General features: G+C 42.9%; 1 protein-coding gene across 1 annotated transcript; it reads left to right on the forward strand.

Moving 5' to 3' along the window:
* Positions 1-19,514: 19,514 nt before the first annotated feature.
* LOC104267056 (glutamate receptor ionotropic, NMDA 3A) lies at positions 19,515-26,385 on the forward strand (the record flags this gene model as incomplete). The annotated part of the gene is made up of 2 exons (XM_009864881.1): positions 19,515-20,119; positions 25,338-26,385. Coding segments are annotated over 2 exons (1,653 nt in total), but the record flags the coding sequence as incomplete, so codon positions are not given.
* Positions 26,386-27,812: the final 1,427 nt, after the last annotated feature.

The raw sequence follows: 27,812 nt of genomic DNA on the forward strand, positions 1-27,812 counted from the left end.
AGTTCACAATCTGGTCCCAAGTGCTTCACAGCTGTCACATCAAGCTTCCAACATTATTCTTGGTCTTTACGGGCAGCTACATGAAGAACTGAGAAGGGACTTCACAGTGTGGCACACTACAAACCACAGTAAACCAGTCATTGTTACGTGACGCCTTCGCAGGGCATTGCAGCCAGATGTTTATGTGCAGCTGGCCTTACGGCTTGGTTTTGGCTGTATAGAGAGTTTCAAAGGCTGTCTCTGCTCAGGCTTGATGTTCACTGCTTAGACCTGAGTTTATGGTGTCGTTTTGCCCTGGTGCAGTACAACACAGCCATTCATGAGCATCGTGCATCCCTGTAGCAGGTCTATCCCTGTTGGTACAAGCAGCGTGTGCCGCTGCCGTGCTGAGCAGCTGTCCCTATCTTTGAGGTGTGTGAGTGTGTTATCAGCAGGTTGGGAGATGCTGCTGGACGGCTTGGCTGTGCCTGGCTGCGCTGAGCCTCCCTTGCCACAGACTGCACCCTTGTGGGAGTGGTGAGCTGGGAAAGCCTTCAGGAGCTGGCTGGAAGATTTGAACTTGGCAAGGGTTTGAGAAGATCTGGTGCGCAGTGTGCCGGCTAATTAACTTTTATCTGAAATGTCTCAGTCACCTGAATCTACGTGGCTGCAGGCAGCAGATGGGGAGGTGGAGAAGAAGGAGAGGGAGGAGGGTGAGCATGAACACAAGTGCACCCTCAGCTGCCACTAAGGCACAGCAAAGGGGGAAATTACTGTTATCGCTTGATTGTTATTATTATATAGGAGAAAGTAAATGTTACAGAATTCAGAAGCAGGCACCATTTTTTCCTTTTCTTGCTACAGTATTTTTATTACTTTTTCTTCACCAGCTTTCATCTGTGATGATAGTCTCCAAAGCCTGTTTTACAATGTATGAAAGTATTTGAAATGCGTTATAAAAATCTATGAATATGCTGCATGGGCATATTTTAAACTCTTAGTATTTCCTTAAAGGCATGCGATTTTTAAGCTTTTTTAAGATTAGGACAGAAATAATTGCCCATGCTGTTCATAAGGTATTTTACAAGGCTTTCTAACTTAGGACAGAGTTAAAAGATGAGATAGATCTTCAAGAACAAACTGAGATTTTTTAAATGAAATTTTGCATTTGTTGCAAGGAAAGAACTATTAGATATAGCGATTAATAGGCAGAAAGAGCAGCTGTATCATGCAGCAGGCTCTCTCGATGCTACTGCTAAAGCAGTTACATTACACTCATCTTAATAGCGTACTCACTCAAACTGGCTTAAAAAGAACTTTTTTCTTGCAAATCAGATGAAAAGTCTGTATTATGAGTTCACAGTTTGATAATTTTCCAGTGCTATTTTAGATGAAAGCATAATTATTTATCACTTTCTCAGAGTGTAAGGCTCACTCATATATATCGGTTAAACAGCTCTCTGTAGGAGAACAGTTGATTTTAAGAATTTACAGTACTCAATGTAAGCATCTACAACATGGGAAAAATAGATCTAACCTTTACTTGGAGCCGATAGCTGCCCTCTTCTGAAAGCATACTGGAACTGTTTTAGCTGTGATTTACATTTTCTTCGTACAATAATACCATGGAGTTTATTTTAGTTCTACATTGGAAGGGCAACAAGGTGAAAGAGTTATGTGGTTGGGTTTGCTCTGTTTAAATTGCGTGTGATAGGTGATAAACTATAGAGCTCCAAGGGGACAAATATATACCCAGCAACAGCCTTGAGTCAAGCAGAGGTGAACAGTTAAAGCAAAAAGCATTGATTGTTTTTGGTTTAAGCTTTGAGATTTGAAAACTTCAGGCGTCATTGCATCACATTGCACTTGCCGAATGGGAGTGTCTAGGAGCTTGTTCTTATTCTGGAGCACAAACTCAAGCAATGCTGTGAAGGAAGGCTCTGCTCTTCGGCCGTCTGTGTGTCCTCAGTCATCACGCAACATGCACCAGTCACATTTAGTGACGTTTTCTTGCTCCAGGAGCACAGAAGTAGATGGTGTGGTGTTGTATAATCTCTACACCCACCCTGCTTTGTTTTCAGTTCTGCAAAACCAATTCCACTGCCTGGTGTGGTGGGCAAATGATCTGCTGCTCTTACCAGCCACCTTCCCACCACGCAGAGGGACAACTCACACCAATAAAATTGTCTGCTGCAGAGCTAATGGGTGAGTAATGATAAAACGTGGCATCAGTGTTTGTTCCTCAGAGATCTGGGGGAGAAAAAAACCCCACGTATTAATCACCTCTTTAAAAGTTCATATCACAATGTATAGAGATAGGTTGGATAGACTGGTACAATTAACAATACTCTTGTGGCCTCTGATTAGGAATCTTGGATCAGCAGTCTATGCAGGGAAGCAAAAATGATGATTATTCTGTGACCCTTATGATCATCTTTTTGTACACATGAATTATTTACATAGTACAGGGTACTTACACACTTGTTAATTAAAATCTGCTTTTTTCCATTCAGTTATACCCCTAAGATCTCTTTAGAGTATGTAGTTCTTCTAATGGCATTTATTTCATGTTCATTATGCCACTTTTTTTTTTAAAGTTATCTTCCATTGTATAAATATAAAATCCTTCAGTGCGAAGTACTTGTGGGAAAGGATTCCTTCACCCTGAGAATTCTTTTGAGAGAGAGATGAGTGATCGGTCTGTTTGGAATATTGATTTCCAGAATCTCAAGAAGCCCTCAACATTTTTCAGATACACTATTTTCTACCTGTTCTTCCATTCTTGGTGTGGCATGCTTGTGTCACCCTTTCTTAGTCTTGCCCAGCGATCTCTGGTCTGAGATCCTGTCTTCCAGTGTAGGATAACACAGATCCTAAATTAACGGAGTCTTGACTCCGGAAAAAGACCGCAAGGCTCTATTGTGATACAAATGATTAGCAACATAAATTGCTCATCACTCACTGTTCATCACATTCTCTGAAGAGCACCAAAAATAAGACACTTATTTATAAATAGCTCAGCTTGCTAGATTCCAGCGAAACTTAAATTTCATATCTTCCCACCATTTTGACAGTGCATATAAATATGTAACATGTAGTTATTTGAAAGTTAGCTGTGCTGCAATGTCCTTCTTGGGCGTTCACAACCCTTAAAGGTTTACTGCAGAAGAATAAATTGCAAATTGAGACCTGTGGTGGGATGCAGCATACCACATGATTAGCATAAGAAAGATGCTTTGCTTGACAGAGAATGGGAGCCTGTTGGCCAGATCATACTGCTGCTGTATTCCTCTCCAGAAGTGTACTTTAAGAGGAAAATGAAGAGAGAATTAACAGTGGATAATACACCTGATAATCACAGGCATTTTTTTCTGCCTGAAAACCACCTGAAATTTCTGCAACAAGCATGGACAGTATGAGCTTTAGGAATAACTGCATCCCAGAGCCTTCCAAAAAAAATGTGTGAAAGTGCTTGCTTTTACATCACTGTCTTTGAATAGGGACCAGCGTGAGATATGGTTTTGGTTGTTTGGACAAGATGCATCATTATTTTTTTCCTCTTCCAATCTGCTAATCAGGGAAACTGGAGATAGACATGGAAGGTAGAACTTGCAAATAGTGCGTTTGGTTTTGGTATTCATTTTCTATGAGCGTTTGTTTTAAAGTAATTTGATTAATCAAGTCAAGAACAAGAACAGCTGAAGCGTATGATTTCATTCCTGTGAGTATCAATGTGATGTTTCTGATGCAATTTCCATCTTTAAAAAAAACCAAACAACACACTAATATATTTAGAATTCCTGTTTACTTAAGTGTGGTATGACTTTCCTTAGGATGAGGAACTAGCCCAACAGAATCTGTGGCTTGTTGCTGTGTTTTTAAAGCTGTATTCATAAGCAAATTTAACACTTCTATCAAGTTTGACTTTTAATTTTACCTTACTTTTCCTTATTTTCATCAGAGAGTTCCCTTTACTTAGAAATCTGTAGAAAGCTATTCTCTGACTAAGATCTAGGATAATCCAGAAAACTTATTTTGTGGATCCGTATGATGCCAGCACTGTGAGAGCAAATGCATGTCTCCTGAGAATCATACAGAATTATTACGATCTTATCAGAGAATAATAAGCAGCAAAAAAAGCTTATTATTGTCAGTAAGGGGGAAAAATGAGTATGTGGTCTGACCATTTAAGAAGGGACTTAAATGTGACATTCAGCCTTTTGCAACACAGTTAAAAATGTATGGGAAGATACACTGGGCTGAGCACTGAAATAGTTAAAGGTCTACCCGTCCAGGTGTGGAGGAGTCCAGCTGAATTTCCTTGCTTTCTCAGAAGTTTCGTCCTGAAGGTTAAAGGTTGTCCAAGGCTGTGAAAACCAGCAGCAGCCTTGTCTGTCAACAAAGTGCAGGGTCTGCCCAAAGTGAGGATGATGCTGGAGCTGTTGTGTAATGCTGCAGCATCCATCCCTCTTAAGAGTAGGAGCAGTGAGAGGAGGAAACAGCCAAACTCAGAGAACAAGTTCCCGTCTGTGCGTGGAAGCTTTTTCCTTTGTGGAAGACTTCATTTGGCCCCAGCAGTGCTTCCAGTCTCACGGCGTGGGCCAGGAGGTGGTTGCTGCTCTCCCCGTGAGGTAATTTCTTTGCCTTCACTGTCAGCTTAGAGGGTGTTATTCTAACAGTCTTCACACCTCTTTGCCCGGGGGCGTGTGTCCCCAGGTTTAGCACAGTCTGCATGTGTGTCAATCAATATGCTCAAGTATATGTAAAATCTGCAGTTGTTTTAAGAGGGGTCTCCAAACATTGCTTACCTTTCAGAAAAAAACAAAAATGACCAAACCTTTCACAGAAGATCTTGCTTTCTGTCAGTGTCTCTATTTCCCTTGTATTTTCACAGCACGATGGCTGTTTCACTCCAATTTTTTAACAATACATCCGGGTGTTCTGTGTGGTACCTGGTAAAGGGTTTTAGGCAGCGAATTTTACAGAGTATTTCAGTTCTCTTGACCACATGGGGCAGTGCCTCCTCCATGTCAATACCAAGTAGCAAAACAATAATACAACAGAATTCAGAGCTTATGGGTTTTCACCTTCCTTATTTCCATGCCAGGTCACTGAAACCTGTAGTAGTATAATTTATCTTTTGGAAAACTGACCAAAATTTGCATTCAGGTGCTGACATCATATAAACAAATAAAAACTGAAATGGGGAAAAAAATACAGTCCTGTTTCTTCAGGGAATATACATTTTTTGTGATTTTTTTTTTTTAATTGTGAGTTCTCTCACCCTGAAGCAATACTCTTTCTTGCAGAGGGAGACAGCAGCTTTGATTGTATATTCTTGCCAAACTGATATGAGTGGTGGTCTGTTATCCCTTCCTTTCAGATTGTCTGGGGGAATGAGATACTCCTCTGCAACACTTCCCCTTGTTCAGAGAATTAAAAAGAATGATGGCACCAAAAATAGTCGATGTGAATTCCTCGTCCCCAGGCTTGGTTCATGAGACTCTGCAGAGTCATTCTGGATTATTTGCGTGGAGATGGATAGACACAAACAGCTTGCTGAGATTAGTAAGACACGATGCTTTCATATTTTATCACAAGCACTTCTCCACGTTAAACTCCCAGGGCGTGCTTCATTTTTGCTGGTTCTTACCCTCTCCTTTAGGAGGATACAATCACCCACTCAAGAAGCAGAAATAGTGCATGACTAACTATGTCACGGAACAAATGATTAACACTAAGTAGTTTGTGCTAGCTGTTTGCAAACAATCCACGTGCCAACAATTATGCTGAAGCAATTTTGTGAATACCTAACTCCATGTATTTTGCATAGCTCAGGACTGACTCCCGGATCATTAAATTCATAACTTCTGTCTTGTTTGTTAAATTAAGAAATGTCATTATTTCTTCTAATCCGTAGAACTGGTAGCGCTCGATTCGACTATTAGTCGGTGACACTGGGCTGGCAAAGGCTCTGGGGAGGATGGTGGCCCCAGTGAATGAGGGGCTGCTCCAGACAAGCTACAGCTGCTGCACTTTAGTTTATAAGCCACAGAGAGCAGGGGAGGGCAGCTGTGCGCAGGCAGATCCATTAATAGGTCTGATGCTTGCGGATCTGCCCCTACGCAACCGAAGATGCGGTTTTCCCCAGCTGCACCCACCCTGCCTGCAGGGAGCTTGGTGGGGCTGCCCAAGTGCATCAGGATGGTTGTAGAGCTCAATACGAGGAGGTGAGGGCCAGTTCGTCAGGTGAACTCACTCGTCAGCCATCTGCTGACATTGGGGTTAAAGAGCTGACCCAGGGACAGCATAGCATCCGTATGCATCATCGCGTGGGCCAGGGCAGGGAGAGGTGAGCTGTGAGCAAGAAAATGTCTCCTGTGTCTGCAGGAAGCTCCAGCACAGACAAGAGTTTATTGATTCTTTGGTTTGGGGTGTTTGAGTGTCTTCCTTCTCAAAGCGCTAGCAGATCCTAAAGCATAAAGCTCTTAAAAAATAAATTAAATACCCAGTGAACTTGGGTAATGGGTACTTTGCTGTGTGTAGTGGTTTTCCGCTGTCACAGAGTTGTGCAAATCCTTTATAACTTTAAGGAGGAGATACATTATTTTAGAAGAGGGGGATACGGAGGCAGCGGAGATTTAAAGGAATTGCAGCAGAGAAAGTAGAGTCAGTATCAAAAAGAAAACTCGATTTGTAAAGGTCTTCCTCCTCGTTTCCATGCTGCAAAGCGTTCTTCCCATCAATAACATCCAGCTTGTTAAATTGTTGCTGTTACTTTCATTACTTTCTCATAAACTAAGCTAACCCCTATTAACCTGCCACAACAGGTTTTTTCCCTTTCCTCCTCAAGAAACACAGGATAGCAGTACAAATAAGTTTTTTGCATAAATAAGTAGGATGAAGAAATCCATTTACAATGAAGTAAATTTAGTATTTAATTCCATCACAACAATTTGTCCAGTTACTCCTCACTAGTTTTTTCTGCAAGGGTAAAAAGTATATTAAACTTCACCACCACCAAAGGCTTTGCTAGTAAGAGCGGTATGCAGAGTCATTTTTGCCTGTATACTATCGAGTTTCTCATTAAGAAGGGAAGATACCATATTTCTTGGATGCAGTATGCATTTCCAAATTTATTTTTTTCCGACTGCAAGTGGTTTATGTGGCTCTCCAGCCTCACCAGCGATGCAGTGCTGGCTACTGCGGCAGAGCTGGCCCCAGGCTGCACATCGAGAACCAGTGGCACAGCAACAAAGGAAGGAAGGCTGTAAGGCAAAAAACCTTCTCTTCAGGGTAGAGCTGCACTCAGGCGGTTGTTGGGGTCCGTTGGCACCAGCAGCAATTTGTCCATGTGGTGCTTTTATGCAGTTGCAGCAGGACAGGGATCTACAGGGGAAAGCTGATGAGATGCTTGTGATGGCACAGTGCTGGGACCAACTGTGCTTGCCACGGGCAGCGCCAAAGGGGAAGAGAGAGATTTATGTGGTCAGTGCCAGTGTCTTGCGATCAGTGCTAGCTTCTGGCGAGTGATGGTGTCAGGCAGCAGCACAAATGTTTGGTGCAGCCAGATGGTCCCGGCATGGCATGGCATGCTGTTTCCCCGTGAGCGTAGTCACAGACTCGCCTTCAGTTTGTGCCAGCTGTCGCGTGCTGCATACGTGTGGATGGGTGCTGCACTCAGAGCCTATGAGGTACCAGTGACCACTGCTCCCGAGTCACAGCTAGGAGCTGGAAAAGTTCACACCATGGTCTTCCATGTTAGAAGTCAAAGGATGAAACAGGCATGGATGGTGATTTTTTTCAAATCTTCAAATCTCGCCACAGTACTTGCTTTAAACTTCTTTCTGCTCTGTGAAGTACCTACTGCACTAAGGTCTGGTTTCATGACTATGCCCAGGGCTCTTTTGGAATACAATGCATAATTAGTAAGTTGCTTATCCACTTAAAACTAATGAGGAAATTACAGTATCTGAGTGCTTGCAGACATGGAGTCCTGATGATGCAAATATCAGTGGATGGATAACACTAGACTGGAAGGACAGTCCAGGGCACTGGGAGTAATGAAATGGTGCAGATGTCAAAATTATTTCACAGTAACCCATAATATGGGTGTTTGTTAGCCACATTGAAGCAGATGTGTCTAGCACAGGAACAAACAGGAGATTTAAACCCCAGAGACTGCATCTGACAAACTCTTGGTATATTCCCCAAGACTTGTGACTTCCCTTCTTTTTCTTTGTGTTTTTCCTTTCTCCCCTCTGATCCCTCACTGTGTAAAAGGGTGTGAAATATTTATCTTGCTGTGAGCCTTAAGATGGGCAGAGAACTGTTTCACAAAGGAATGGGCTGCCTGGCCCTGCTGCAGTGCTGATCTGTTCCCCGCCAGGACACTGCAAGGAGGGTTGTCCCCAATTTACAGAGAGGGGTTTGCTCGTGAAGGGAACACGAGGATTTCAAACCAGATCACTCAGTTTCTATATCTGACAGCCAACCCCTTCCTCCTCCTCCTCCTCCTCTCCCTGTGTGCCTTGGTAACGGGCTCTGTGCAGTCCCACACTTTGGTGGGTAGTTGCTGTGCTCTTTACTGGAAACTCAAACGCTTCTGCCTTCGGGTGCCAGGGGAGCGGTGGGCAGGTTCCTCCTGATTACGGGATCATGCTTTGTTTTGTGTTTTGCGTGCCCAGGGAAGTGATTTGCAAACGCTGCCAGAAAACTTCTACATGGTACACTTTTGGAGGGTTTTTTTTTTGTTTGATTGTCTTTTAATGACAATGTATTAATTTGGGATTGGGAAAGAAAAATGAGGAGCAGTGGTTAAAACATTTACAGTCAGTATGTAAGCCACTAGGCTTTGCTGCATTTTCACAAGTCAGATTCTTGCCTTCTGTTGAAAGGCCTGCAGCCGAGGAACATCACAACCCCCGGGTTATTTATTTTTCCTTCCCGCAGCAGCTGCTGGTGTTGAGCAGCACTTATCCTTGAACTATTTCTTATGCAAAAAAACTGCCTCCTTCTGAGGAAGGTAGCTTTGGTGCCTGGTGCAGTTAGTGAAAGGTGCCTGGCAGGCGAGGATGCTGCGGAGGATCAGACCCTCTTGCCCCTGCTGTCAGGGCAGCACCAGGGACTTTTGGCGGCAGCAAGTGGCATTTTACGTCCGCTCAGGATGGCATATCCCGGTGGCTGGTCCCCTCTGTCAGCTCCCTGCCCCACCACCTCCAAAGTGTGGGTTTTTTAAAAAAGAGATGTTTGATTTTTTAATTCTTTTCCCCTGCTCACTCCCTGCCCTGAGAGCCAGTTTTAACTCTTCTTTCTAATTTTCTGTCTTTCTATTAAATCCTTGGTGTATTAAATAAGAAACCTCAAGTGGAGATGTTTAAATACTGTTCCTGATTTTAAGCCAAGCAAGTACACCCAAGAATTCACCTTAGAGCTATGATTTGAATGCCTAGCTTCAGAAAGATGAACTGCTAACTTAATCTACCCTGGCCTCATTTAGTAGAGTTAAAAGCTCAGTCTTTGCAAGCTTAATTCTCAGCTTTCTTTCATAAGAAAAATCAATACAGAGCAAAATGCAGCTGTAGGTAGAATTACTGCTGTGGAACATGCCCACAGCAGGGCCCAGCAGAAGAGGGTGCGGTGATGCGCGGCTGCTGGCTCGCTGAGGAGCAGCACAGATGTCAGCGTTAATTTCTCCCACGGTGTGCTGCCATGCACAGAGATCATTTCCGTGACTGCTCCGCGCACAGCTTCATGAAGTACAGCCCATGGGTATCTCTCTGACAGGCAGGGACCCACAGAGACAAAGAAGCCAACTTGGTCACTGGTCCTTCACTACATGTCCCTCACTACAAGAAGGACACTGAGGCACTGGAGCGTGTCCAGAGAAGGGCAACAAAGCTGGTGAAGGGGCAAGAGCACATGTCTTATGAGACGTGTCAGAGGGAACGGGCTGTTTAGCCTGGAGAAAAGGAGGCTGATGGGAGACCTTATCGCTCTCTACAACTGCCTGAAGGGAGGCTGCAGCCAGGTGGAGATTGGTCTGTTCAAGTAACAAGTGATAGGACAAGAAGCAGTAGCCTCAAGTTGCACCAAGGGAAGTTTAGGCTGGATATTAGGAAGAATTTCTTCACTGAAAGGATGATCAGGCAGTGGAACAGGCTGCCCAGGGCAGTGATGGAGTCCCCATCCCTGGAGGTGTGGTGTAGTCCTGTAGACACAGCACTTAGGGGATGGTTTAGTTGAGAACTCGTCAGTGTTTGGTTAATGGTTGGACTTTTTCAATCTGGGCAATTCCGTGGGAAGAGCAGCAGCCAGTGCCCTCAAGGCAGGGCTGTGCTGTGCCTGGGGGTGCTGCTGTCATGGGACAGCCAGGATGCACCCAGCATCCCCAGCATCCCCAGCGCTGTCTTACAGCATCGGCTGGGGATGGATGGGGAAGGTGTCTGTTGAATTGCCACCTCTTTCTCCATTTGTCTCCAAGATCAAATGACCTAGTTTCGCTCTGCTGAGCTGCCAACACCAGGTAGGGTTGCTGAGCCCTTTGGTATGCACGTAGTCATTAGTACAAATAATGAGACATGGGGGTACAGCTGCTGAGGGTAACGGCAACACTCAGGGAGAGTCAAAGACACTTTCAACCCATTCTGGAATTGGACTGGCAAGTGAACACAGTGCTCCAGTTTTTATTCTCTGCTGCAGGTGTTAATAGTGAGTAAAATCTAACTGGATTAAATGCTGTGTGGGTACACCGGATGTGTATCAGAAGGGGCACTAGCTGCTTTTGTAAAATGGGATCAGGCTTCTTTTACCTACATAACGTGAATCAGTCTTCTCCGTACTCCCTCTCCTTATATTCTTCCAGACAATTTCTTTTTGTTCAGCCGGAATTTTGCTGATGCCTCAAAACCTAGGTAATCCAGAAAGGGCACTCACAGCCTGTTGTGCTTGTGAAAAAATAGCATTTTCTAGTGAAATATTGCAACATGTCCATCTGGATGATGGGAAAGTGTCACAGGGCAACGGTGGGAATGCTGCTGCAAGAGCTGGTTACCTTGAGGAGTGTGGCAGGGGCAACATGCCAAGGAGCCTGGTGTGGAGCAGTGCTTGGCAGTGTGTGTTGAAATTGCAGCCTGGGTTGCCAAATCCTCTGTCAACTCTTGCACTGTGTTGACGGTAGTCCTCAAGAGCAAGGCCTCAGAGCAAACACCACATGCAATTAGCCTGAGCTTAGAAACCCTTTCTATATACGGAGCCAAGAATTTATCGTTAGCCTGATTAAAGTGGTAGCAGTCTTGTCAAAGTAGTATTATGGGCCCCAATTATGCTAACACTTACAGGCAAATTATCCAAGTGCTACAGCTCTCATTCTCAGTAATTATACAGCTCAAATCATCATACACAGAGTTCCTGTATCTCTTTTCTCAGGTGCTGGACTCACCTGTCTGTGCACCTCTGGATCCTGAGGTCAGCATTACAAATCTTCTTTAAGGAGACAGAGCAACTGCGCGTGTGTTTTCAGGGAGTGGAGGGTGTTACTAGCATGTCACCTGTGTCCTAGTATCTCTAAAGGGAGGAACATTGTGTTAGTGGTGGGAGTTTCTTCCTCCTTTAAGTTTGCTCTTGGTCATGTTTATGTGTTTGGTAATGCTGTGTGTATGTCTGCTGTATTTGCTTGCCCATTCCTCAGTCATTTACAGGTGTATATCCACATTTGTGGTGTCTGGTGCATATTATGGATTGGTTACTTGATCTTTGCTCTCCCTAAACCAGATTTTACTCAGCTTCCAAGGTTGCTGTCTCCTAGGGACCAGTAGCAGACCATTGGTGCCATCCGGTGCTTGCAGTCATCTTGTGGTAGCGCTTCTGGGGATCCTTGATGCAACCTCATTTGTTTTTTTAATGGAGGCTTTGGACTGTGATTGCTTGGTAATCCAAGTAACATTTTATTAGTGCAGCCTGATCACACCTATATCCTTGATCTAGGGTCATTAGTAATCGCTCTGAAAGACTCCTAAGAGTTCTTTCATCAGTAGACACCCAGAGTTGTCTGGTAGCTGCTTAAATAATTCTCTCCAAGTTAAACCAGCACACTGGTGTGTTACGAGAATTTCTTGCAACAACCTGGTCTTACCGCATTGCACCCCAGATGTTAGGAGTCCCAGGACCAAGGAAGCAGATCTCAGCAAACCAAAGGGTATGCACTGCCTGCTCCGAGGTGCTGCCACAGTTTTAGCTCTGCTGCTGTCAAAAGCTGGAATTGCTGCCTACTTTCATAAACTGAAAAAAATGGGCAGGGAAGAAGCCCTTCCCTTGTGCATTGTCTGAATAACATGCATGGGAAAACTGAAACTGCCTGCTTTGGAGTTGCTTTAAGCAGAGCCCTTCTGATTGATGCCCAAGGTATGAAAAGCATCAGTGTTGGTGAGGTGCTTCTCAGCAGAACAGCACACAAATGCCCTGTGACAGCCTGCTGAAGAGCTCTGAGTTAATTGAATGCCATGTCTCCTTACAGGGAGAATTAAATCCTGCTAAATGCTATTTTCCGACCATTTAGGATTATAGTGGCATTCGGAAGAACCCCAAAGAGATACGCCTCTGTGGAACAGCCACTGCGTTTTGCTGCAGAAATCTTTTGCCAGTGTGGGAAGACTCGTAATGGGGTAGCTGCAGCACGAATGCCAAATGAGAAATCCTGCTCATGAACATGACAGTCTAGATGAGGCCAGCCTAAGGAAATGTGTTACTGGGAAGTGGCATTAGAAAGCAATCCTGGAGTAGAGCTAGCCAAGATCTCTCTTGCTGGCAAGTGACAACCAGTGACAACCTGATTGCCTAACAGTGTTGAGCTTCTCTAAAATAATACCATGCGGGAACAGACTGTCCATTGTGGCTAATACTCACACTCAGTATTTCCCAGCATCTTTTACCCAAATATTTTCAAGGGCCTTGCAGACGTGATTACAGTACTGTAGCACCTGGGGGCAAGAGTCATGGACATGGTCCTGGCCACCTCTTTCTCCCGTTTGAAGCATACCGTGGAGCAGGGGTGGTTCTCCGGAGTTTTGTGTTGCCGTTTTAATGATGGAGGAAAGCCTGTCATGGAGAATTAATGCAGCTTCCCCTGAACTGTTTGTATTAGCAGCCATCTGTCTTTTTTAACTGTAATGACAAATTCCACGGAAGGAAAAACTGTTTTGGCTCTTGGCATCTGTATGACATGTTCTTTGTCAATCTGTAAATGCTGGATTATTTTTTTCCTCCTGGAGCGAAGAACACCTTGAAGTTTTTGAAGTAGTATTACTTATGATAATTTATAAGTGGCTATGAAGATAAATAACGGGTCCTACATTCCAGGAAAAGCTGAAAGTCCATATTTTATATTTTGTCTTTGACCTTGTAGTGAGCTGTGCATGTTCAGATTAGGTTGGGGTATTTTTATGTAGGCATTAGAGGTGCTAAGCAACCTCAAGTCATGACTGTCTGGTCTAATGAGAGAGATCATTTTCAAAGCAAACTAAGTCAAGACTTAAATTAATCTAACTCTTGTGATTTTGCGATTTTTAAAATCAACAGTCGCTGCCTTTTTAGAATCTGCTTATAAGCCTGGACGGATGCCACGCTTCTTTTGCTGCAGGAATCTGAGCAGCTCTGACCAGTCTAAACTAGTTTTTTCTCTCAGAAGCTTTTAAACTATCTGCAAAAATAGTCTTTAGTGTGGGGACTTACCTTGTTTCAAATTCCAGTCTCGGTCAAACAGGTGTGTATGTGGAGACAGATGCAAGACACAACGGGGAATTACGAAGTCATCCTCCTCTTTTTGGGCCAAAGCAGGGATTTTCTTCCCTAGAGAACTAAACGTCCACATAGCAGAAGAAACGTACTACTGGCGTTTCTAATCATACAGATGCTTAAACAGATGCTGAAGTGTTTTGGTGGATGACAGCCTAGGAGCCAAATCTAACGCTCACTGATACCCACGACAAGGCTCTGTGGGTGTAACTGGGACTGGGAGAGAGCCCGGAAGCAGCACAATCGTTTTTTTTAGAATCATAGAATCAAAACAACACCCCAGCCCAGCTCCTGCTGCTCTTCTCGGGGGAGCCGAGGGGCACATGCCTGCCCTGCGCACTGCCTGTGTCTCTGCAGAAGCTGCAGAGAGGATTTTGAGAAGAGGAAGAAGAAAAACCTCACCAAGAGGCTTCACTCTCTGCTGTGGAAACCTGTGGGTTTGTGGTCTCTTGTCCAGAGCCTCTGCTCCTCTGCCCTGCAGCAGCAGGAGGTGATGGAGCTCACCTTCCCTCTGCCGCTGCCCGGGGTGAGTGGGGTGGGCAGCTCAGAGGGCAGTCAGAACCTCTCCATACGATGTCCTTCTGACACAAAATCCTCCTTGAAACATTGCAATTTCAGCACTAAGGCAGATATAATAAAAAAAATAAAGATAATTAACATTTTATAGCATCTTTTTGTTGTGGTGTGAAAGCAAGACACAACAAGTATGCCTGTAGCCCTTAGGGGCATTTTTTAAGCCTAAATTTTGTGATTTCAACCATGGAAGAAAGAGTTTCCCAGTTTTGAAAGCTGCGGCATCATCTTGCTCACAGCTGCCATGTAGCTCTGTTTGTAAAGCTGTGAGTCCCCACAGTTGCACTATCAGCCAGGAGGCTTTTTTTTCCCTTCAGTAGAGCTTTCTCTGATGCAATTATGTAGCCTGTTTTCTCTTTTGTGTTTCTTACCATAAATATGTATTTGAGCACTGCCTTTGCCCCCAAGAGTCAGAGGGGAATAATATTTTCTGTGTATTATTTACTTTTACACAGTTAGCAAAAGAATATTCACATATATGACTTTAACTCTGCTAATGAAGCTATCATAATGTCATATAAAATGTCACTGTGACCATGCCTAATTAGCATTACAGATTTGGTTGAAGAGATAAATGGCCAGATCCTTCAGGGTGTAGGTCAGTCCAGCTCAAGGCATTCATGCTCACAACATTCACAAGGGCTAAGGATGGGTCTGCAGACTACGGAAATGGAAGTTTGAAAAATATTGTATTGATGAAATCTAAATCATGTGTCTCAGGCAATGAAACTGCAAAACTGCTCTGATTGGGATACAAAAACCAGTAAGTCGTTAGAGACTCTGCTGATCCACAGGAGTGAGACACATCAGATCACGTAAAGCTTAATATTCCATGAATGGCTTGGTCCAAAGTCAGTGGAAAGACCCTTGGTGTCTGAACAAAAGGCAATTAGTCAGAAATTAAGGATTCTGGGCCTGTTCTTTACCCAGTAAACACTGGAGTCCTGGTTTATAAAACAGAACCTTGTAACATACAATAAAAAAATTAAGCTTCTGTAGACATAGAAAACATTTTTGATAGTGACACTATGTAAATGCAAACATGTTAAAAAGAGATCACAATTAACTATTCAAATGAGGTATGCTTGTCTGTGTAATTTGAAGAAAAAATGGTGGAGATCATGTCATCTGTAATGACAGCTTAAAATCAAAATTAAACAAAGCAACTACATTTCCATAAGAGATTTATATGGCAGTTTTACTGAAGTAGTCCAACTTCACTAATTTCCAAAGTGAGGTAATGAAAGTTTGCCTAAGAACTTTTATAAGGATGGATGGACATAGTTTGGTACACTATCCCATAAATCTTCTGTTCCATGATAAGTACAAAGTTACACATGTCTAAACTGTCATTTAAGTTGTCAAAAGCCTTTGCTATCAGATTATGCTGTCTCCATGATTGCAAAGGAATGAATGAATTAATAATTTTCAGAAGTTCCTCAATAAAAAGCAGTAATTGTTTACTTTAAAGAACGACAAATTAATAAAAATGTGCAAAAGCATTGAGTGTTGTAATGCCAAAGGCTGTGTACTGACATGTGACTTCTGTGTAAAATTTTGTATGTTCGGCTGCATCCTGCAAATGACAAACCTGTCGAAATAAAATTAAGAACATATTAAGCCCAAACATCTCCACATCCTTTCCAAACAGGATCTTTTTTTGCATAGGAAACTCGTGAAGCCAACCAATCACTCACCACGTAAGGCGAGAGAGTTTTTCTTGGTTGAGATATAAAGCGGTGTGGCCTGTCGAGCATCCCTGTCCCCGAGTCCCAGTACCAAGCAAACACAAATGGCTGTTCCTCCCCAGTGTCTAAAGGGGTGTTTGCAAGGCAGGCTGAGAATTAGCTAAAAATTGAGCCAAAGAAAATGCCTACTGACTGAGTTTTATATATATTTTTGTATCAGGAAAATTCTGAAGACAGGTTTGCAGCCTCAATATACTTAATAAAGAGGCTGTCTTTGCTAACTTTTCAGGGCTGAACATTTACATTTCAAGCACATTAACAGGGGATTTAGCAACTAATAACTCACTGTGGTGATAAGTGCTCACAGAGATGCCCTTCTGGGCTCTCGGCAGTGGCAGCTCAAAGCAGATGTTTCACACCAAGAAGTGCTCTTAAGGCAGGCTCAGTCCAAGCCAGGTTATCCCAAATCCATCTGTATTCGGTGAGGAGCAGTCTCAGCACAAGCACAGTCTGTTGCACCACATTTACACGTCCTCGCATGTTGCACAGAGGACAGGGAGCAACGCTGTCACTCCCGAGGATGGAGCCCTTAGCTGCAGTGCTTCAGGAGCCTCCAGCCCTGCACTTGCTAACATCGAGTCAGGTGGGAACGGCTTTCACCTGGGAAAAATTTTGTCCAGCTTTCTGCCTTTGAGGAGAGTTTCACTTTCTCTGGACTATATGTGCTTGGTGGTATGTTTGCTTTGGGCCCAGTGTAATGCCCAGTGACTCTAAGGTATAACTTTTACCTTTTCTGTATCTTTTTCTAGTATTAAAACATTCTTAACTGGTAAACTCAGCTGTAGACAAGCGTAAGCCATCCTGCCTATGTGAAACTCTACATGTGCACTAGGTTTAGCAGGAGGACATGGAGATCTTCAGAAAATCTGGCAGGAAGGTGGAGAGCCAGTTCTCATGCAGTCTCAGACTTACTGCCTACTGGGAGTCATCCCCAAAATGTGCTGGGACCCAGACTGCCAGGGCATTGTGTGAAAAAGCCAACTGGCAAGTGCCAGAATCAGACCAGGGACAAACCAAGCAGTACAGATGCTCAGGTTTCCTGGGGCTGTTTTATTAAAAGGTCTGGCTACAGCTTTTGTTGCTAACGTCTTTCTCTCATCAGCATATAGTTGTTTTTCTGCATCTGGTAGATTTTTTTTATACCTGCAGCTATACTGCAATAGCTACAAGACTATGCTGGGGTTGTTAAGCCTCTGAATGTATTGAAGACACTTCTCTTCCTCCTACAGGCATGATCAGCTTGTGCCCTGTCATTTGTATATGTGAAATATCGTATGTATACTAAATAACTAATTTCTTCTCAAATTAACTAAGCCAATAGTTTTGCTGATTGGAGGCAGATCATTGTGTAAAAAGTGTTCATCCTTTTACTCAATTATCAACAGAGAGAACACAAGGAAAATCCTTTCTAGTCCCTTCTATTTGCAGTGAGAGACAAACCAGAGTTAACTTCCATGCTCATCTCAACCTCAGAAGCAAGGTTTGTTGTGGTTCAGTTTGCAGAGATTAATTATTCAAATCAGCTTCCCAAAGCCAGATATGCACAATGTGCGTTTTTTTCCCCTGAATTAACCATGTATTTTCATTAGTAGGAAATGTTTTCCAGTACAGAACTCACAGAGTCTGCACAGCTTAGCTTCTTGTGCATTCACGAACTTGTCCTTTAGCAGAGTCAATCCTCTTGTGTCTTACTGACAGTACATGATGTGCATCGATTCTCCACTGTGATCTGTTTAATTAGATTATTCATGTGTCTGTGTAAAAAAAAAGGCCACAGGTACCATAACCAAGATAACAAAAAAAAAAAAGCAGAGAGTACCTGCAATTACAGTATTTTCTTTATCAGGCTCTGAATTTAAATGATCTGCTTTGGAAAACAGATGTTGAGTTCATGTAACTGCAAGTTAACACAGTGAAAGCCTGCTATTTATAAATGGTGTTTGGTCTTCAGTTGTTTTTGGTTTTTTTGTTACTCCACCCCTTACATCTGTGTTGGAGAACCCAAGGTTTTATTTTAGTAAAATAAAAGTGTAAATTGAATGATAATCATCTTATTCCAAATTCAGAATGACATTTCTAAGATCAATACAAACTAGAGCCTGTAATGAACAATAAAATACTATTAAAATTGAAATGACAGCATTTTATACCAACTTTAGACACGCTAGTGATTTGTTTTCTCATAAATTATATATTGTAACTACTGAAAATGTAAGAAAATTAAGAACAGCCCTTAAGTGTTTAGTAACTTAATGGACAGAAACATAAAATTTAAGGTACCTATGAAAATTCAGATACCTCCGTAGGATAAGATACAGAATCATAGATTCATAGATTCGTAGAATCACAGAATGTTGGGGGTTGGAAGGGACCTCTAGAGAGTATCCAGTCCAACCGCCCTGCGGTGTGACCTAAAGCAGGTCACACAGGAACGCGTCCAGGCGGGTTTTGAATGTCTCCAGAGAAGGAGACTCCACACCCTCCCTGGGTAGCCTGTGCCAGGACTGCGGCACCCGCACAGGGAAGAAATTTTTCCTCGTGTTGAGGTGGAACTTCCTATGTTCTAACTTAAAGGAGGAGTAAAAAGCATAAGGAAAAATGTATTTATGGATCAAAAAATAAGAAGGGAAGAAACATTTGCCTTAAGAGATTAACCTCACATCCTTCCTCCTTTTCTGGAAAAGATAAAGCCAAGGACAATGGTGTCGGGAAATGTAATGAGTTCAGTTCTGTTATATGATCAATGACACGGAAAAAATGAGTATGGAATGCTTATTTATCAAATATTTTCCAGCTCAGAAATCACAGCCTGTGTATCTTAGCCTCTTGTGCATTCAGCAACTTGTCCTTTACCAAAGAACCAATCTTCTCCTGTTTTATTGGCAGTACGTGACGTGCACTGATTGTAGATTCTGATCAGTTTAATTAGGTTATTCATATGTCTCTGTAAAAACAGCCCCCAACTACCAAAAAAAATATACTGAAAAGAATGAAGGGCTCCTCTTTATTTTTCTTACTGTTTACTAAAGAAGTTGTCCGCATCCATTGAGTTTAAACACTAACACCAAGTTTGAACCTGAACAGTAAGGGCATACCTTTTCATGTCCCTATTATGAAAACAGGGAGAGCTCTGCTTGAGAATGCCAAGAAATCCAAAATTACAAATGGGGTAAAAGTAATATAGATGCTTGGAAACAGACTCATTAGTGCCTACTGAAGTTGACTCAAAATCTAGCCAAGGAGGACCATGAATCACTGTCTGCTAAAGCTGGGTGGGTTTGAGTTTCTCTATTTCTCACGCAGTTCTCTTTTGTTTGACAGGTGTTTACTTTGAACTAAATGAGTGAATAAAAATTAAGCAAACTTATTAACTTTCGGTCCAGCATATTTCTGATCACTTGTCTTTCTTATTTTTAACTACAGAATCCCCTTCACCTGCAGATGAGTTTAGAAAACTCACTTAGTTCTGATGCTGATGTGACTTTCTCAATCCTTGCGATGAGCAACTGGTATAACTTCAGCCTGATGCTGTGCCAGGAAGAGTGGAACATCACCGATTTTCTCTTCCTCACACAACAGAGCTCCAAGTTCCACCTGGGATCCATCATAAACATCACAGCAAACCTCACTTCGACCAGTGACCTTCTGAACTACTTACAGGGTTATCTGGAGAGCATCAAGGACACCACGTCTACCATGGTGATGTTTGGATGTGACATGGAAAAGACGCGGAGGATTTTTGAAATCACCACCCAGTTTGGTGTGATGCCTCCAGAGCTTCACTGGGTTATTGGGGATTCACAGAACGTGGAGGAGCTGAGGACGGAAGGTTTGCCGCTTGGTCTCATCGCTCATGGCAGGACCACACAGTCAGTCTTTGAGCATTACGTACAGGATGCCATGGAGCTGGTAGCAAGAGCTGTAGCAGCAGCCACCATGATTCAACCTGAACTAGCTCTTATCCCAAGCACAATGAATTGCATGGACACGGATGAAAGAAATATCACTTCAGGGCAGTATTTGTCAAAGTAAGTTTTTCCTTCTTTTTTTTTGGTGTACTTGATATTCACAGTATACAAGTAAAATAATTTTCCTCCCCTCAGTGGCTTAGCTGTCATGCTGTTGACCCTCCATGATATACACATTTGTTTATTTCCTCCAGCTTTGTGATTTCTGGGCAAGTAATGAAACTTAAACTTAGCCTCAGAAAGGCATTAAGCAAGTTGTAGAAGAAGACACGATTCCACAGAAGTAGAGATCCCATAGTGAATACAGGCTGGGTTGCAGGCTCTGTTCTCAGAGTATCTTGTATTTATGTTTATCCCTGTAAAAAGGGAAATGTCAGGAACAGTGTAAAATTCTCTGAGGTTCTGAGATACCTGAGAGAATCCAAAACACTAAAAGTATTTGCATTACCAAAACAATCAATGTATAAAAGTAGATCTGGAGCCCTTGCTAGTACACAACAAGAAACAAAAAAGATGCACCTTGACCACCTGGGAGGCTGCTGCTGCTGGTAGTGAGAGCACTCAGAACCTCAAAATGCTCTCTCCATTGCTCAGTGTGCGAAGCTCCTCTTTCAGCTTCTCCTAGAACTACTCCTGTAGACCACTGCACTTGACTGTACTGAAGTTATCCATCAAAACACCTGGGGATTCATGTCTAGAAATACTCTGGTTTTTAACACACGAGAGGAAAAATTGCATGGTTTTTTTTGAAAACAAACAAAAAAAGTCTTTGCTGAGTATGTGTTGCCTGATCTAGTTGAGAGGCATCCCTGCCCATGACGGGGAGGTTGGATTAAACGATCTCTAAGGTCCCTTAAAGCCTAGGCCATTCTATGATTCTATGATTATATGTGGATTTACCAGCAGCCAGTGACTGCTGCGTGCTTTTCCACCACTACACCAGGTTTTGTTGGATGGAGTTTGGTAAATCACAGAATCATAGAATGGCCTGGGCAGGGACGCCTCTCAACTACATCAGGCAACACATGGGGACCGAACGGGGATCTTGAAGCTTTTTGTATGTTTGCAGGTTTGTTTTAAATGACACCTGAAATGCATTCTTACCATAATGTGGTAATGTACTACTCAAAACAACCATTTGAGACCCTAGCAGTTCCTTAGTCAGAACTCATCCATAACTTAGCAGCTAAAACTCCTCTGTTTTCCAAACAGCAAACCAAGGCTTGGGAATAGATCCTGCGCTGGCCTGCAGTATCCCCACTGACTTGTGATTTTCATCTTGTCTCATTATTCTGGGTATTTTAACTGGATCATACCTAAATCCCTGAAAAGTAAAACTCAGAAAGAGCCTTCATGAAGCAACAAATATTTGAGGACAGTAGTTTTACCAGTAGACTTTCTGAGGGCTGAGGAAGGGACAAAGAAAAAGGAAAGCAAAATCAAAGCTCTTGAAAGTATTCCTACAGGAATACTACCCAGGAGCAGAGTAATGATTGTGAATACGACCAAGATCTGGCCCATGATAAAGTGTGCTTTTATCCATATGAATATGGGCATGGATCTATATCCATATAGATGTACAACGCCCTGAAGATCATACTGCTGTAAGACTCCACCCTTCATCCTTCTTACAGTGAGATCAATTCCCTGGTCTATTCCTGCCTTCTCACAGGAGTATCCTTGTTGAAGGAACAAGGCATTAAAATTTCAAAGCCTAATCTTGTCTTATAGCTCTAATTAGTCTTACAGCTTTAACTCTGCTTCTTGCACAGTTTCAACAACCTGCTATTTGCTTGCCTGTTCTATTTCTTGGATCTAGTAAATTTCCAAGAAAGATGTGGATTGACCAAGACATCAGGCTTGAAATAAAATGAAACCCTTTTATTAAGTAATTCTTAAAGGTACTACAAAGATATTGCTGCAAGAGTATGGCAGTACTGCTAAAGCTCTAATGGGTGGTTCTTACAACCAAGCACATGAAAAACAAATAAATCTGAAATGAGTAAGGGACACACTTTGGAATCATTGGTCAAAGTGAAGCATAAGCAAGTTAAGCTTTGATCCAGCTATCACAACCCATTACTGTGTCGGCTGACAGGTGTTGACACAGCATCAAGGAAATTTAGACTTGAGGATCTGGCCTTCTCATTTTGAAATTTGTACACATCGCTGTTCCATACAGATGTGTCAGCAGCCCTCCTGAAGAGACGCTGCTCAGATAGCGCCAATGTGTCTGTGCAGCGCTCAGCACTTGTAACTCCCCACGATCTAGACTGGAGATTTCAGGCTTAAGTACTGTAGTCAGATCCTCTGGTCTCTTGCCTACAGTTATCGAGCGAGGGAAGTCCCTGCATGAGTTTCACTAGAGCTGCGTACACTGTGTGCCAGTGCGCATCCACAGCTACTCACGTGTAAAACCAGGTGTTGTTCAATGTGTCTCCCACATGGCTCCTTTCATTTATTTTGATTAATAACCTGTCACTACCAAAAATATAGAACTTGCAAATCAGCTGCAGAAGTGAGCCACTAACGTGATAAGGTCGGGAAGTCATACCTTTAAATGCTGCGAAATCTCTTGGGTAACCGCTTCCAGCACAATCCAGCCACAGGACAGGCAGAGAGGGCTTGGTTTGCCCTCATGGGCACAGTTATTTCTACAGCGAAACACAGTGTATGAATCTCGTTGTTCTCATTCTACCTGCAGAAAATACATCTAATGCATTATTCCGTAGCTTCAGCTACTCCCAAAGCCCCTGCTCTGCAGCATTTGGATGTAGTAAGGGCTTGGGGACAAATTAATCAGAACTTTGCCACCTTTTTCCATCTAATGGCTCTTCTCCCTCCATTTTGGCAGTTTCTGAACTGTTAGCATTATTTTTCACGCTTAAACAATACTGTCATAATTTTACATACAGACCCATCTGCACACGCAGTGGTTTTACTGTTACTGTCGTATAAGCCTGGAAAGGCTTGTAACAGAGAGGTTGTGCGATTTTTTACAAAGACTGTGGAGAAGACATAAAAATGAGGTAAGTTTATGGGCACATAAATCTTTCTTCAGTGCTGGAGATTGCCTTCCCCTATAAACTTTATCTTGATAATGTTTGCATACACAAACATGAAAGTACACCACCAAATATGAAACACAGGGTAGGAGGAAAGGGCTAGTCAAATAGTGACAGGCACCACTGATTAATGAAGGTAACTGTATCATTGACTAAGTTGTAAAGGATTTTAATAGTGAGAACCACATTTATTCATCTATTCCATTTATAAAGATCTACGTGCGTTTTTAGGCATAATTTTCAGGGCCAGGTTTTATCACCTTCGCTCCCCATTTTTAAATAAAAGGGAAGCGAAGAAAACTCCGGGAACTACAGACTGGTAAGCCTCACGTCTGTTGACAGGTGAAATCGTGGAACAGGCTCAGGGATGTCCAGTGACAGGACAAGGGGCAATGGGTGCAGACTGGCAAACAGGAGGTTCAACTTGAACATAAACAAATATTTCTTCCCTGTGAGGGTACCAGAGCCCTGGCCCAGGCTGCCCAGAGAGGGTGTGGAGTCTCATTCTCTGGAGACTTTCAAACCCCGCCTGGACACATTCCTGTGTGACCTGCTCTGGGTGACCCTGCTCTGGCAGGGGTTGAACTGGGTGATCTCCAGAGGTCCCTTCCAAACCCCAACATTCTGTGATTCTGTGATCTCAGAGCAGGCTGTCCCACACACAACCACACTCAAAACTATATTATTTAGTCTTGTAAAATATAAACTTTGCTGAGGACAAAATCTGGTATGATCTTGAAACATACATAGTCTAGAGCTTTAATTGCTGAAACTCCACCAAAAAGCATGAGAAGTCATCAAAACAAAGAGCAGAGACGGGGCAGAAGTATGCATGCACACACACTTGCTGCAGATTTATTCTTTTCAAATCAATTTAAGGTTATTTTTTACCCACTCTGACTATTGATAAAGAATTAACACTACTTAAAGTTTATGTCTTGCTGACTGAGGCTGGAATGGCAGCTGGAGCCTTTATACCTCTTTCAATACGTGCATCATCCACTTACCAGAACTGATGTGAGGTGTTATATTCCACCATGGCAGCTAAATAGGCTGTCTTCTGAATGCCTCTTACTGAAAAATACGTGCCTAACTTACCTTACACCGTATCAGCAGCAATTTAGGTCAGTTGTTTATAATGGAATTACCACACTAAGATTTCTACAGTCTTCATAGGGTCACTCCATGGTCCCCGCAAAATGCGTAGCAGCTTTCACACTAGCAGACTTCAATTCAGCTGGACACGGTGTTTGCACTAAAAAAGATTTTCTCCCTCTAACACTTATTTCCTTTTCAGTTCCATGCTCCTTTATCCATATCATTTTAGCCTCTTTGATGATGATTTACCAGAAGCTGAATTCAACACAGTGGGAGAACCAACTACTAGAAAATGTCACCACCCAGTACAAACAAAGTACTTAACTTTGTTGTGTGCATCTGGAATAGTAAAAGCCCAGAAATCTCAATGCAAAACATGCAGGGCAAAACTGGCACACTTCATGAGATCTGGTACGGTGTCAAAATTGCACTTTTAAGAACATTACTTCTGCAGATATTTTAAGAAACTTACCTTTTTTTTCTTTGGCTAGAATTAAAACTGACGGTCCTAGAGCAGCGATCTTTCACTGTGCCCCTTTCTTCATTCTGAAGTGGCTGAGAGTGGTTTACCAAAGCCAAATTTGCATTTTTGAATCCAGATCGGTTCACTTGAGAGTGCTTGAAAGCTGTTGACAGCACTTCAGTAGCCTCTCTTATGTAAGCTAGATCTTAGTGAGATTATAGGATTTTTCTTGGGAGGATATTTCATACATATTTTCCACTCTTCCATTTTCATAGATATTTTTGTCAAGAAAACTAGCTACAGATCTGGTGGGTTCAGCTTAGAATTAACCTATGTTTCATTAATTTATGAGGCAAATGTAGCTTAAAAAATCTGTGTTCTCGCACTCGTATTTTCTAGTAAGTAAAAGGAATATCTTTCCTGAAGAGTTTTAATTCACATTGGGTAAGATGTGTAGGAGATCATTCCCAAGTACTTTAGTCATCAGTTAAGTGGCTTGTTCTTCGTGCTGTTGGAAAGCTATTAATGATGCAGATGTTCAACACCATTCCCATTCTATCCCCTCAAACAGAAGTTTATAGTTTCTGCACATACCTGAGCACGCTGACTTCAGCTGTCTGCTCCTGATTACTCTGCTTTCTCCATCCGACAGGTTTTTAGCCAACACAACTTTTGATGGTCTCAGCGGCCACATTAAGGTGAAAGGCTCCTCCATTGTCAGCTCGGAAAACAACTTCTTCATTTGGAATCTGCAGCATGACCCTGTCGGGAACCCGATGTGGACTCGTCTGGGGAGCTGGCAAGAAGGAAAGATAGTCATGGACTATGGGATATGGCCAGAGCAGGCCCAGAGACATAAGGATCACACGCAACACCCCACCCGGCTGCACCTCAGGGTGGTCACTCTCATAGAGCACCCGTTCGTCTTTACAAGAGATGTGGATGATGAAGGTCTCTGCCCAGCAGGACAGCTGTGCCTGGATCCTTTGACCAGTGACTCAGCTGTGCTGGATAACTTGTTTGAAACCCTTCAAGGAGGGAATGACACTGTTCCCATTGAGCTGAAGAAGTGCTGCTATGGCTACTGCATCGACCTGCTGGAGAAGTTAGCTGAGGATATGAATTTTGATTTTGATTTGTACATTGTTGGTGATGGGAAATATGGAGCGTGGAAGAACGGCCACTGGACAGGGCTCGTGGGAGACCTTCTTGCTGGCACAGCTCACATGGCAGTAACGTCATTTAGCATCAACACTGCCCGCAGCCAAGTGATTGATTTCACCAGCCCTTTCTTTTCAACCAGCTTGGGCATCCTGGTGAGGACCAAAGACACGGCAGCTCCTATTGGAGCCTTCATGTGGCCGCTCCACTGGACTATGTGGCTGGGGATATTTGTTGCTCTCCACATCACAGCTGTATTCCTCACCTTATACGAGTGGAAAAGTCCTTTTGGGATGACCCCCAAGGGAAGGAATAGGAACAAAGTCTTCTCTTTCTCCTCTGCCCTAAACGTCTGCTATGCCATCTTGTTTGGAAGAACAGCTGCCATCAAACCCCCCAAGTGCTGGACTGGAAGATTTTTAATGAATCTCTGGGCTATTTTCTGCCTGTTTTGTTTGTCCACATACACAGCCAATCTAGCTGCTGTCATGGTAGGAGAGAAGATCTATGAAGAACTTTCCGGAATACATGACCCAAAGGTAAAGCTTGCCTGCTGTTACTACCTCAGCCTTTTCTTCTTCTCAGTTAGAATTCACTGCTTCATAATACATGATTTTCCAAAAAAAACCAGAAGGCGATCTGTGTGCAAAACAGCAGTTGTACTACAATTAGTCACCACCTGACAGAACTTCAGTAGCAAAGTCCAGAGAGAGAGCATCTTTAAGCATCCACAGAAGTGTAGGGGATGGTTCAAAGCTTGAGGGTGAGGAGGAGGGTGAAGGATTTTGGTGTTACCCACTGCAGAGAAGAAAAGCGGTTCCCTCGTGCTAAGTAGTTTGATTTAAACTCTGAGTCCTGTTGGCTGTAGTTGTTTTGATCAGTTGGATGATTTGTGTCATCCTGAGATCTACTCAAACAAAACAGCCACACAGCATGAAGACAAAACCACTGATGCTCTTAGGCAGGTTTTTGCAAGTATTTCACAGGCTGTGAAAGTGCTTACAAAGGTTTTACGGGCAAAATTCCCCGTGGATCATGCTAAATCAAATGGAACAGAACTGAAATATTTTGAGAAGTCTTACCTGCTGCATCGAAACAGTGGAATTCAGTTTATAGGTAGTCAGACCTTTGATCTGCAGGGTAGTTTCTGCTGGGGTACAGTCACGAGAAGCGATGAGTTATTTTACAGACAACCCACCTGCAAATACCTCAGACTTGCCAGTGCATTTTGGTGAGACAAGGAGAAATGTAGAAGTGGGTCTGCTTCCATCCTCCATCTCCACCACTCCCAAGGGAGATGAAGGGATCTTTGTTTGGAATTTTAAGTCCGTTCATTTTACAAGACTATTCTGATTTGATTTGCCATTAAGTAATGGTCATGAAAACATGCGTGCAGAATGGTTTAAAGAGAGAATACGTGGCTGCTGGTTAGAGAAGAGCAGGCATCCTCTTCACCTGGCCATCACTGTAGGGGAAGGGGTGGCAAGAGCAAACTTTCCATGTGTGTTTGTCTCCTTCTTGCAGCGAAGATGTATTTGTCCACTGTTAATTAGTCTCAGGTGACAGAATTGATACAACATTGTGCCACTGGAACTTGAGAACTGAATACTATTTTACTTTCATAAATTGTGCAAACAAAGCTTATGTATGTCCCTCCAGGGAGCAAAGACCAAGCTCCATCTGTTCGGTCAGTAAAACCTTACATTCAGAGCATATTGACCTTGCAAACACCACGTCTGACTCACTTCCTGAAATGTTATCTGGATTGTTTATACCAAAAATATTTTAGAAAAAGAACAGCTGGCATTACTGGCCTTTCCTAGACAGGCACTCCTCTACTTTGTGCAACAGGAAGAAGCTTCTGAGTAGTCACCAGTGTCCATTGTGGGAATAAGGCGAGGTGGATTTTATGGAAGAGGGTGGCCTGCCATTATGTGAATTACAAAATAGTTTCGTAGATTTCATT

The sequence above is a fragment of the Apaloderma vittatum genome, unplaced genomic scaffold, assembly GCF_000703405.1.
Source record: "Apaloderma vittatum isolate BGI_N311 unplaced genomic scaffold, ASM70340v1 scaffold6362, whole genome shotgun sequence".
NCBI lineage: Eukaryota > Metazoa > Chordata > Aves > Trogoniformes > Trogonidae > Apaloderma > Apaloderma vittatum.